Source organism: Ixodes scapularis, unplaced genomic scaffold (assembly GCF_016920785.2).
Source record: "Ixodes scapularis isolate PalLabHiFi unplaced genomic scaffold, ASM1692078v2 PGA_scaffold6__148_contigs__length_123643588, whole genome shotgun sequence".
Lineage (NCBI taxonomy): Eukaryota > Metazoa > Arthropoda > Arachnida > Ixodida > Ixodidae > Ixodes > Ixodes scapularis.
In genome coordinates, this window is record NW_024609881.1 from 107,813,430 (window position 1) to 107,826,338 (window position 12,909).

General features: G+C 48.3%; 2 protein-coding genes across 2 annotated transcripts; one reads left to right on the forward strand and one right to left on the reverse strand.

Moving 5' to 3' along the window:
* Nucleotides 1-1,466: 1,466 nt before the first annotated feature.
* Nucleotides 1,467-3,242, forward strand: LOC121833008 (piggyBac transposable element-derived protein 2-like). The gene has a single exon (XM_042286042.1). The coding sequence runs from the start codon at nt 1,467-1,469 to the stop codon at nt 3,240-3,242; it is 1,776 nt and encodes a 591-aa protein (XP_042141976.1).
* Nucleotides 3,243-8,582: 5,340 nt separating this feature from the next.
* Nucleotides 8,583-12,695, reverse strand: LOC121833009. The gene is made up of 4 exons (XM_042286043.1): nt 12,547-12,695; nt 10,510-10,700; nt 8,723-9,164; nt 8,583-8,605 (listed from the first exon to the last, which is right to left on the reverse strand). Exons 1-4 carry the CDS (start codon nt 12,614-12,616, stop codon nt 8,583-8,585), a joined length of 726 nt encoding a protein of 241 aa, XP_042141977.1. The 5' UTR covers nt 12,617-12,695.
* Between the last annotated feature and the right edge of the window lie 214 nt (nt 12,696-12,909).

Here is a 12,909-nt window from a genome sequence, read left to right on the forward strand (position 1 = left end):
GTTTTTCATTGCGAAAAAAGCTATGCATCGCTGAACACTGATTCTCCGCCCAAAGCTAGCGCTAAAGGTCCGAACCAGGTGCCAAAGTTTCAGCACAAACCGATATTGTATTCAAAACTTTTAAGTGACACTCTGAAAATTTCAATAGAAAAATGGGGCCCATTTTCACCCGTTCTCAATTTCTAACGCCATAGATCTACATGTATTCAAAAACCTGCCGCCATTTTCCCATTAAATTTTATAGAAAATCACTTATAACTTGGAATTTGTGTTTTCCGAGTTTACCTATTTGTCGTGAAATTCGGAAGGTGTTTATCCGAGTTTTTATTTTTGCTAGATTCCCAATTCTTTCAAATTCTGAGTTTATGATACAGAGCTCTTATATATTAAGAATTCAAAAACAAAATGATCAAGTCCGGGTATCACGACCCCTTGTCCTGACGGAACCTCGACGTGCTAAAAGGCAAACCGCTCTTGTCAGCAGTTCTAGATTTCAAAGGAAATCCAAGTCGGATCTCCTCAGGGCCACTGACCCTATGCTCTTTCAAAGCCTAGCTGTAAAACACCGAATTTTTTGCTTTCCATTTTGTCGTTGTGACCTCAGAATTTCGAGTTTTTTTTTTGGAAGAATCCATATTGACGGAAAATTTACCGGCGAGTGTTTTTCCGATTTTTTCGGATTTATTCGAAAACACGGAACCCTAGTTATTTGGCAGAAATGAGCATTTGGCAATGCATTGTTTATTTTTGCAATAAAAAAAACCTAGTAATTTTTTTTTTTTTTTTTGGGGGGGGGGACATTTTATTTTAGGTAAAAGTCATTATGTCTCCGCGACCGACACCACTGGGGTCCTACCTCTTGTGTTTTCACGCTTGTGATTTGGATGGCCTCTTTTCCTGCCCTTTTGAGTTGATCTCCGTTTTCTACCTGGCTTGAAAAAATCCTGTTTAATGCGACTTTGAAACCAACTGCTTTAACCCTTTAAGGACGTATGTCGCGAATTCGCGACATACCACTTAGTCCACTGTATAAAATCTTTCCGTCATCTATGAGCCCCGCGCCGACTGTCGCGAAATCGCGACGTACCTACCGAAGCGCCATGGTATGCTTGCGCCATCTGTCGGCCGCCCGGTGTACTTTGCGCCGTAAACAACTTTTGCCGGTGGACAAGATTTCAGAGCACGTGGTTTTCGAATTCCCAGCTGTCCTTCTAGCGTAATCGAGAGGTAAGTTGTCGTTTTAAAATTGTTTCTAGCTTAAATGTGGTCCCAACTAACTGTACAAAGCACGCATCCTTTTAATACTGAGGTCTTTCAGAAAATAAGATGTTCTGTTCGCTTTGTCGCGAATTCGCGACACTCGGCATTCAGTGATTTGCAATTCGCAGTTTGGCTAATCTAAAACAAAAAAATATTTCTGGCTTACCACTTAGTTTCAATGAGCCATACTTTGTATATTGTAGGTCATGGAAGCTCGCTTCTTCTATGGGAAGAAGAAAATTCCGTGTAGGACGCGTTTACCACCCGAAGACGGAAGCGACGACAGCTGCCTAAGTGACACTGACAATGAGGATGCGGACTACAACCCTCCCCAACAGTTCAACGCACCCCCCGATCATGACACAAGCGAAGAAAGTGAAGAAGAAGAAGAATCGGTGCCAGCTTCCTCGAAAGGAGTGAATCGGCCAGTGCACTGGTCAAAAACATCTTCATCTCTGAGTAATGATGTTCCTCAGTGGAAAGGCGCTGCGCATGAGAGCGAGGCCGTCAGGTCCCCAATCGAGTACTTCCAGGGATTCTTCGACGACAACGTGTTCAATCTAATTGTGCAGCAGAGCAATCTTTATGCCGTACAGCAAAACCCGAATAAGCCTCTAGCCTTGTCCCGGGTGGAACTTGAGCAGTTTCTAGGCTGCACTGTCTACATGTCGATCTTCCAGCTACCACGATCTCGTTTGTACTGGTCAGCTGAATGCAGACTACCAGTTGTGGCCGATATTATGACGCGCGACAGGTGGGAGGAGATCAAATCATCGCTGCACTTCAACGACAACCTCAGCATGCCACCAGCCGACAGCTCCCCGAAGGATAGACTGTTCAAGATTCGCCCGCTTCTCGAGATGCTGCTCCCGAAATTCGAGGAGATTCCTCAGGAACAATGCCTCTGTGTGGACGAACAGATGGTTCCCTTCAAAGGGCACTCCAGCATAAAGCAATACCTCCCCAAGAAGCCTCACAAGTGGGGTTACAAAATATTCATTCTTTGTGACTCCAGGGGTGTTGTACACTCTTTTGACGTGTACACTGGCCACATTGATCAAGTGCCGGGTTTTCCTGACATCGGGGCAAGTGGTAACATCGTCATAAAACTGGCTCAGTGCGTGCAGCCTCAACTGGGCCACCTTCTGTACTTTGACAACTGGTTCACGTCTCTGAAGCTTCTCGTGACTTTGGCACAAAGAGGCATATATGCCCTTGGTACTGTGCGTGCAAATCGACTACAGGGTTGCAAAATGGCCTCGGACACAGAACTCCGCAAGAGAGGACAAGGAAGTGCAGAAGAGTACGAGGCAGTGGTGGATAACCAGAAGGTGATCGTTGTCAAGTGGTACAACAACCGATCGGTGACCACCGCAAGTACCTTTGCCGGTGCACAGCCCGTCTCCACTGTCATGAGGTGGGATAGGCGTGAAAAGAAGTCTGTCCAGGTTGAGTGTCCTAGCGCAGTGGTTACGTACAACAAGTACATGGGAGGTGTTGATCTCCTTGATGCACTGATAGCATATTATCGGATCCAGTTGAGGTCAAAAAAATTTTACCTCAAGCTTTTTTTTCACTTTTTGGACATGGTGATTGTTGTGAGCTGGCTCCTCTACCGACGAGACTGTCAGTCACTGGGCGTTCCAAAGAATAAGCAGAGAGACCTGCTGAAATTCCGGCTTGGAATTGCGGAAGCCCTCTGCAAACAAGGAAAGGACCTCTCCTCAAGGAAGCGGGGACGACCGTCCGGCTCTCTTCAAGCTCAACTCGAAATGAAGAAGCGACGAGGACCCACGAGCCACATCCCCAACGAGGACGTCCGCACGGACAGCACAGGACATTGGCCGGTTGTCAAAGACACGAGACAGCAGTGCAAGAAACCTGGTTGCAGGGGACATACCAACGTAATGTGCAGCAAATGCAACGCACATCTTTGCCTCAACAAGAACACTAACTGCTTCTTTGATTTCCATCAGCCATAAAGTAAAAGCCAGGTGCTTTCTGCGCGGCTTGTTTGTTCTGGGAACGCAATAAGCAAAATTTTGTTCCACTCCTTTCGAGACTTTTTTTTTACTACGCTAATATTATCGGTGAAAAAAAATAAATTTTATTCAGATGGCGTGGTGAAATTATTGACTTCGTGGCCTGCTGTCGCGAATTCGCGACATACCTCTTTTAGCCAAATAGGGTACCCGTCACAATTCACAATGTTTGTATCTTTTTAAGAGCACCTTAAGCACCACATTCCCGCAAAAACATATTTTTTTAGTCGACTGAAAAATAAAGTCGGCGTTAAAGGGTTAAGATTGCTTGAATCTCGAGTATGAAATAGCCCAATAATAGCCAAATAGCCAGATAGCCAACCTGCAGATTTTACCACAAACAACAAAAAAAGTAGCCCAACTGGGCTATTTATAGCCCAACCTGGCAACCGTGCACACTGGCACACTTGCACCATGCATCCGATAGCCTTGGAACACTTCCAAACTGCATATACTGCAAAACCCTATAAGTTTGCAAGCCCTTAATTTTTGCGTATTCCGAAATTCGCGAAATGTAAGGGCACGCGAAAATTTTGATCTTTAAGAGTTTCAATGCGGGCGTCTGGAATTCGCGATATTCAGTGGCTGCGATTATGACCTCTGTGTCCAGTTCGCGAAAAATGGGGGCCGCGAAAATAAAGTTTTACAGTATGTATATTTGTATAACTTTTTAAGCGTCATTCTTTTACTGTGGGTTAAAACTAATCCTGACAACGTTACAAGTGGATGTATAGATAGTGCATAAACGTGACCTGGTAAATAGTGAAAAACCTTCAGTTTAGCTATATGCAGATTGGAATACCAAGGAGAAAAACTATACAATGGTGCAGTGGTTCTCAAGCATGGAGGTGTTGGGAAACTGCCAAAGTGATGAGGGACCCTATGCCAGCGGGGGAAAGGGAAGGGGGGAGGGGGGGGTTATAAAATAAGACAACCAATTGCAGTGTAAAAAGGGCATCCTTCACTGTTATAGACAGAAGTGAGAATCATCAAGTAAAAGAATAAATGAATGGATAGGGTAACGGCTGTACCCTGTATGACAAGCGGTAGCTAACCTTAGCCAGGGTTAAGGCTCGAAGGTTAAGGTTCAAAGGTTTGAAGGTTAAGGCAATGGCTTGGCGAACCCCAACAGCTCCGCGGAACCCCATTAAAAAACCGCTGCAATAGTGCATAAAAAAAAAACTGGCACAAAAATTTACAGTTTGTCTCAGGTATAGAAGTGTGTTCTCATATGCATAAACCAGTTTCAACGAGCAAGACCTTACCTCCTGTCAAACACTGCCTCTTATCTACTGTCATTCTCTTCCTCAACCGGATCCTCAAAGACGAAAATACATTTGGAAAATAGATTGAAATATTCAGTCCCTTATAACTTATATTTCAGCAGCCAATCGGTGAACAGCAGAAAGAGACTTGTAACTACTGTCTAGTGATAGTCAAAGCATAGGCTTTCAAAAGCAGAGCCACTAATATGAAAGGGCAATTACTGCTGCTAGGGCACAGACTACTAGTCCCAGCACTAAAAGGAGAATGCCCACAGAGAAGTTTCTTCCTTTAAAAAAGCCTGCAAAAATTTGCTTGCTTTCTGAAAAAAAAGTTTCAAAAACCTTGAAAGAAATATATACCCCTCTTCTTCTAAAACTGTAAAAACCTTGGTAATCCACAGGGGCTAAAACAAAAGAAGAAAAAGACGGAGGGAGGGAACAAAACACTTCTGTAGGATGTAAGAAAAATCAGGATGCTGCAATCCTTGAGCAGATTGCAAACTTCAATTTCTTCCCTCACTTTTTTTTTTTTTAATGGCAATGTGAAAAATTAATTTCTAATGTACAATCGGCACGGAATGAAACCCGAACGCCGGAACACGTCGCCATCGACACAGGCTGCTCCACCTGGTGGGCCCCTGAGAACTAATGAAAATGCGCCCGGGGTTCGAGGGTGCGGGTCCTGCTAAGATGTGCTCGACCTTCGCGCGGCGCGTCTGGGACTTCCGCGTTTCGCCGGTGGCGCGCTGTGAGCGCCGTCACTCAGGGTGTTTTCGTGTCGCCGCACTGTCGCCTCATGTCGCCCGTTCGACACTGGGCGGCCGCTTAACCTGGCTATAGCTCTTTGCGATAGGTTTTGCCCAGACAGGGTGGTGAAGTTATTCCGCTCTGGAATGGATACGCCTGGCATATCGGTGGTTACCGAAGAGAGCGTCAACAAGCAATTCCTCGCTTTTTAAGAATCGACTGATAACCTCGCACGAAAACATGCGCATTGCTCATAAAAACCGAGGCATCCACGTCAGTCTGTTGTAGTATTTTTTTCATAAAGAGTATGGTCATGCGAACAAACGAATTTTTATTTCGCGTTTATGACGTTTCACTATTTCTCAGAAACCGCGCGTGGCCCGATGTTCCGGTGACACGTCATCAAGCACTACGGGTCTTCCGTGCACGAAATGTTTCACCTTTCATTTCGCCCTTGCGATACACAAAGCGGTAATGAGTGACAGCTCTGAAGGGATATCGCTGGGCATTCAATACACAAAGCGAGTGACAGTGCTTTTTGTATCGGATGTGACGGCGCTTACAGCGCGCCACCGGCGAAACACGGAACTCCCAGACGCGCCGCGCGAGGGTCGAGCTCACCTTAGTAGGACCCGCACCCTCGCACCCCGGCGCATTTTCATTAGTTCTCATGGGCCCTCCAGGTGGAGCAGCCTGTATCAACGGCCACGCGTTCTGGCGTTCGGGTTTCATTCCGTGCCGATTGTACTTGAAAAAAATATTCCTATCTTTAACTGACAGCAACTTTCCAAGAGCCAACCCTGAACGAACGCTGGCATTCTGTAAAAATACAGGGCAGAGAAATTTTCGGCCACCCAAACATGCATGCAACCAAAAGGGCGGTTCTATAAGGCGTCTTTTTCCCTTCAGGTAAGTCGCGTTCCGTCACCGCTGAAGCATGGAGAGTGGCTCAGTCGATGACACAACTCGGTAAGCACGATCAGGGACATATTTGGGACAGATAAACCCAATCTTATTTTGATTTGTTTTTTCATTCGCGGTCAAGGCGGCATCTTCTGGGGCCTTTATGGCCACCGACGGGACGACTTCCCAATCTCTGGTTCGTCTGAAGTTTGAGTAAAGACCGGTACGTATACACAATGAGTACCAGATGGCACTCCTTCGTGTCGCCGACTACTCCGGCAGACTCCGTCGATCGTGACAGAGAAAAACTCGACCGAGCTGGAAAAAAATGCTTCCGCGTGTAAAAAGACATACAGCGAAAGTCTATCGACGTGGCAAGATTTCGAGCCGGAAGTACACGTGGAACTGCCCTACATGACCTGTGGCTGGATCGTGGATATTGCCCCATGCATGACCGAGAAGAAATGCTTCTCCATACTTCTAGAAGATTCGAGTCTACTCTTACCCTGAGTGTAAAAGACGAGGCGGCCAACGTGACCTTGCCGAGTCGGTCTCGCCCTAGCTTACTCTCGTACATTCTAGCTTGTATATAAGGAGCAGAAAGTAGTAGATAAGACGAGCGTTGTAGGTAAGACAAGCATCTTATCTACTCTCTCTCGCAGTCTCGCTCCAGTCAGCCGTCATGCCGACGCCACTACGCTTGCCGCTGCTGTTTCGACGCTCATTCGTATCGCCCCATCGCCTCCACTTCAGTTGTGAGCCGCACACTGGAAAGAATAGTAAATACAAAAATCCTGAACCACCTGGAGGACAATGGCCTGCTAAATCAGGCACAACACGGATTTCGAAGGGGACGCAGCTGCGACACTGCCTTGGCAGTAGCAGTTCACATGCTCAGCTCACACCTAGACCAGCACATCCCTTGCCAACTAGTACAATTGGATTTTTCAAAAGCATTCGATCGTATCGACCACGCACTTCTCCCTGAAAAACTCCAGAAAGTGGGGATTGAGGGTTCCTTGGCCAACTGGCTAATGGACTTTGTCAGGAATCGAACCCAGCGAGTTGCCTTCCACGGTCATCTCTCGTCACCCTGTACTGTGCTCGCCGGTGTGCCGCAGGCACACCGGCGAGCACAGTACAAGGTGACGAGCACAGTACAGTTCTCGCTGTACATAAACGACATCACCGATGGACTGAAATCTAAGGCAATACTGTACGCAGACGACCTCTCTCTGATACAACCAGGAATCTCTAAGGACGCAGTCACCTCCCTTCAAAACGACCTCGATACCTGTTACAGGTGGTCCGTAACACACAGCCTCCCACTAAACCCTACAAAATGCCTCAGCGTGACAGTCAGCCTGTCCTTGGCTAAGCCCTCACACTCCCCACCCCTTGCAATAGGTGGCACCGAACTCTCTCGTGTCACTCACACAAAACTGCTCGGAGTCGCATTCGATGAGCGCCTCGATTTTAGTCGCCACATCCAGGGAACTGCTTCACGTGCGAGGCGGACACTGGGTTTCGTCACCCAAATTACGCGCGGCATGCCAGCCGCACCACTCAGGCACCTATACACGTCGCTGGTACTCCCGCAGCTGGAATTCTGTTCTGCTATCTGGGACCCCCCCTCAACAAAGCATAAGAAATCTCTCGAGTCCATACAGCGGAGGGCAGCCCTTACGCTGTACCGACGAGATTCGCCCTCGTCGCACCACACTGCCGCCAGAGATATTTCCACTACCAGACTCCTGCAGTACGCCCAGTGGCGGACTCTGCAACACCGCAGAGACGTAGCCTCGATCAGGCTCTTCTGCCTAATGATGGGTGCTGGCCACCCTGACGTGCCTTCCCCACCTCGCCTCAACAAGCGAACTGGCCGACTACAACCTCCACTGTCGCGAACTTTGCGCCACAAGACATCGTGCCTAATGCGTGCTGCAGAAATTTGGAGGTCACTCCCACACCACCTCACGGAGTCAATCCCCTGCAACCGAGACGACATCCGCGAGTTGTGTAGAACAGTTACTCGGACAATAGCATAATCACCGGTGGGTGGGTGGGTGGGTGTTTGTGTGTGTGTGTGTGTGTGCGTGTGCGTGTGCGTGTGTGTGTGTGTGTGTGTGTGTGCGCGCGCGTGTGCGTAAAAATAACGTGTTTTTTTTTTTTGTCTAGACTAGTTTTTATAAGAACTAAAATAGTCCTCATAGCGCCGTCCGGTTGGTGAAAGGGGCACAATATATGTATGGGCGCACGCCTTTCCCTCCTCACCTGCACACCGAACGGCACCACAAACTTTTAAGTGCAATAAAGTACTACTATCACTATCACTATCCTTTCGTTTCAGGCGTAAGTTTGTCTATTAAGCCTTCACTTTCAGTTTCACTGAAAGTGAAGGCTTAACTTTCACTGGTCCAGCCTTTTCATCCGCAACGATATGCTCGCTGTCATAATGACTGCCATGAAAAAAAAGAAATGCGCTGCCACAATACGACGACTCACCTCGCTTCCGATAGGGAAATGCTCCAGAAGCAGTGAAAGCAAACTCCCGGGTCAGCCTGTCGTGCAGGTCGCGCAGCAGACGTTCCGTTTCGCTCCTGACGCGGGCGTCAGAGTCGGTGCACAACACACTCTCCACGGCGCTCCCGAGTCCGTCGGCGTCGGCTTTGCCCAGCACCTGCCTCGCGGATGCCTCGGTGCGCTCCGCTAGGCCGTCGAGATTTGTGTCGAGGCAAGTCCGCCAGGTCGCCAATCCGGACAGCTGGACTTCCGAGTCGAGGTCCCGGGCCAGAGCTCGGGAGGCGGACCGTCGAGCGGCGGAGCAGCAGTCTGGCGCGAGGCGGTCCCACCCGACCCACAAGGAGAGTGCTGCCATCGCCGCGCGGCGCGCGAACACATCCGCGTCGTTGTGGGCTGTCTGGGCAACGCGCTCCACCACTTCGGACTGCGACAAACGACAAAAAAAAGTATCCAAGCTTCATCGTGCTGACAAAGACCAGAGATCGCAGAATGTGTCCTGCACAACCCACACAGACTTACTTGTTTATATTTCTTGTTTACCCTACTAAAGAAACTAAATTCTTTTATTGGTCATCCGACATCTCCGTGCTGGTCTCCGGCAGGTCATGTGACTTCCATTTCCCTTGATTATTATAGTGAAACAATGGGATTGGTGCTTAGGTCACGTGACAATTTTCCCACTAAATTTACCTGGGAAACTGGATTATTTTATTGGTCACATGATATTAGATTACATGAGGTCGGAAAATTGGTTGGGATATAAGTCACGTTATGTCGAGTCACGACGTCACTTTGTCCAATAAATTTATCGGGGAAACTGGATTCCGTAATGCTCCCAGCCGGAAGCTCCTTCATGACAATTTTCTTAGAAAACGACCAATCAAACCCAATCTGCAATAGAGGAGTCAAATTTGGGAATTTTAACGTGCCCAACCAACAAACGACATCTGGCATGCCCTACGGAAGGACCGAGTATTAATTTAGACCCCCTGGGGACCTTCTGACGCGCAACGAAAAGCGCAGTTACACGGCGCCTTCTCCGCAAGGAGCCTCCACCAGATTGCAGGCCCATTGGCCAGGATTCTAACCCGCCACCTGGGAACTTGAAGCCGGCGCTTTGACTAGAAGCCACCGAGAAGGCTTAAATGACAAAAAAAAAGGGAATAGAGGCAAAACATTTACGTCCCCTTTTACAAATTATAAGCCCACCGTTTTTAAGCCTGTTTATGCTGCATTTTTACCAAAAAAAAACTGGCTCACACGGTAAACCAGTTTTTCTTTAGAAGTCTCGAAAAAAAAAGTGTCCTTTTACTGGACATTAATAAAGGGTGCTGTTCTAAATTCTCACAGGAACAAAGCTATTCCTTCAAATTTCCCAAGATAAACTCCACCACGGAAATACACCTTCGGTGAACATTTCAGCACATTACTCGCAAGTACCAATTCTTCCGGATCGTTTTACGGCGGGCCCCTGCATTCCTAACACCCTACATAATAAAGAAAAATGAGGCCAATGTTGTAATCCACTTCATTCTGCAATGAACTGCAAGGAGTCCAAGAGCCATCGAACCCACTCCAGCTCCGTGCGAGTGTCACGTGACATTCCAGAGGGGCACTGTGACACGAGGGTCACGTAGTCACGTGACGCGTTCGCAGCGCCGGATCGGCGCTGCGAACGTAGCGTCATCTGCAGTCCGTCGTACAATGAAAAAAAGTATGAACGTCGCCCTGCGAGGTCAGTTGGGTTCAGAGAAGTCCAGAGCAGGCACCTGGCTGAGCTGCAGGGTAGACAGCAGGAGCTGGCAGAGCTGTGGCTGCAGGCAGAGCCTGGCCAGGGCCGAGAGGGCGGCTGCCCGCACCCCTCCGTCGGTGCAGTCCAGGCAGCCCCAGAGGAAGCGGGGGAGGGCGTGGAGCTCCAGCCACTGGCACACGCGGCCCGCCTGCACCGCTCCCAGCTCGCCTGCACGAGACCGGCGTTGGGAAGTACTATTAGAAAACTTGTACTAATTTACTTAAAGTACATTCTCCAAGTATGTACTTGTACTTTACTTAATTAAAGCACTTCTGGTACTTTTCGAGGAAAGTACAACTCCCGACCTCGAGGCACAATCCCAAAATTTGGTGTCATTAAATTTGTATCACAAAATTTTTCAACAAATAAGTGGATATTTAGTGTGTTGCGTTAAATAGTTTGTCGGCGAGAGTAAAACGACTACCCTGTGGCCACTTGACATTATCCCAATATTTGCCGCCATTTCCAAAAATGAGCCAGGCACCCCCGATTACCCCAAACGCAATATGTACAACTTTAAAAAAAAACACTGTATACCGTAGAATATTGGGGAAGTGCCCCTTTTCAGACAAGCACCTACTATTAACATTTCCAAAACTTTGGAATTCTGATCATATGTTAAGCACCCGCCCCCTCCAAAGCACCGCAAATATTCACCACACTGTGGCAGCTACGAGAACACCAGCGGGGATGACGGAGATACCCGCTTCCTTGTGATGGAAAGGGAAAGAGTTCTTGGGCAGGGGGAACCCTTAACTGTATTATCTAGGTCACTTGGGAACAGCGAGAGGTCCCTACAATGCTGGAGGTCAGCAGCCCAGTTGTAGCCATGTCAGGATTGATGGGGCTGAAGTAGCACAGTGTACTTTGGAAGTACACTGTGCTATTTATAGTACTTTGCTTCAAGTACGTTGCGCCCGATCTACTTACTACTTTGCTCAAAGTACACAACCTTCCATTTAGTTTATACTTCAGGTGCTTTTTAGACATACTTCACCCAGCACTGCACGAGACAAACAAAAGAGCTGGGGGGCGAGGTCTTTGAACTAGCCAACGCCATCATGGATAACGACGCCGTAGTGCTGTATTTTACATGCCACCTACCCTAGACCAACACGTGGCGCAGAATGGACAGCAGTGCCGTGTCAGCGCTTAACTAAAACTCTCGTTCAGCTGGTGAGGACAAAAGTTCCAGACAAACGCTGACACGGCACACGTGCGCCACTCTTCCGTTACAATGGCAAATCACCTAAAGTGGCTAGGAGTCTTGGCACAATCTGCATTAAAAGATAGCCAAGCTCTGACTGCAATGAAACCGTGCGCGGCGACTGCGTGACCCCAAACACGAGGCACGTGTGACCAGTGTCAGTCGGGAATCTCAAAGCTGCCGCTCGAAGGGACACACACCGGCCACTTCTAGGTACAAAAGAGCATGCTCTGGCCATTCTTAGATAAAAGAGCACATACTCTGGCCACTATTAGGCACAAAATGGTACTCTTGCCATAGTAAAGGGTACAAAAAAGGGTGCACTTCGGTAACTATACTGGGTAGGAAAAGGCACTATAGCCACTAGCAGGTACGAAAGGGGCATGGAATGGCCACTTCTAGGTACAAAAGAGCATGACTTGGTCATTCCTAGATAAAAAAGCACACAATCTGGTCACTTTTAGGCACAAAACGGTACACTCTTGCCATGGAAAAGGGTACAAAAGGCTATACTCCAGGAACTACTGGGTACAAAAAGACACACTACAGCCACTACCAGGTACAAGAGGGGTACACCACGGCCATTTCTATATAAAAAAGAGCATGCTCTGATCACTCCTAAATAAAAGAGCACACACTCTGGCCACTAGCTATTAGGCAGATAATGATACTCTTGCCACAGTAAAGTGTACAAAAGGGTTTACTCTAATAACTACTGCGTACAAAAAGCCATACTATAGCCTCTACCAGGTACAAAAGGAGCACACCCTGGCCACTACTAGGCAAAAAAACAATGACGGTACCAACCCTGGACATTGGCCAGCCTGGCCAGTGCCTCGAGCGCGGCCTCCGTAGCAAGTGGCTCCGTCGACACCATGTGGCGCCGCAGGGCCTCCCCCAGCCGGGTCAGCCCGGCAGACGAAGACCACTCCGTGTCCGAGGCTACACATCCAGCCAGTGCCACAGCAAGGCTCACGCCAGAGCGGAGAACCTCCTGCAGGGCCTGTCCAAGACGTGACGCCCCCCCCACAACGTCTTACAACAACAGCCACAATCGGCGAGATTTCACAACGGATTTCGAAAACTGTTTCGTGTGGGTGATGGCTGGGAAATTTCTCCGTTACGCTTTGTTTCACCTGAAGTCCGGACGCAGCTGACACTACGACTGAT

Bases quoted from the DNA above. Each gene is read 5' to 3' on its own strand.
- LOC121833008 (XM_042286042.1), top strand. From the start codon at position 1,467: ATGGAAGCTCGCTTCTTCTATGGGAAGAAGAAAATTCCGTGTAGGACG.
- LOC121833009 (XM_042286043.1), bottom strand. From the start codon at position 12,616: ATGGTGTCGACGGAGCCACTTGCTACGGAGGCCGCGCTCGAGGCACTG. The intron at 9,165-10,509 runs GTGCCTGCTCTG...CGTTTGTCGCAG, and splicing joins CTACCCTGCAGCTCAGCCAG to TCCGAAGTGGTGGAGCGCGT. The intron at 8,606-8,722 runs GTGAGTCGTCGT...CTTCACTTTCAG, and splicing joins ATTTCCCTATCGGAAGCGAG to TGAAACTGAAAGTGAAGGCT.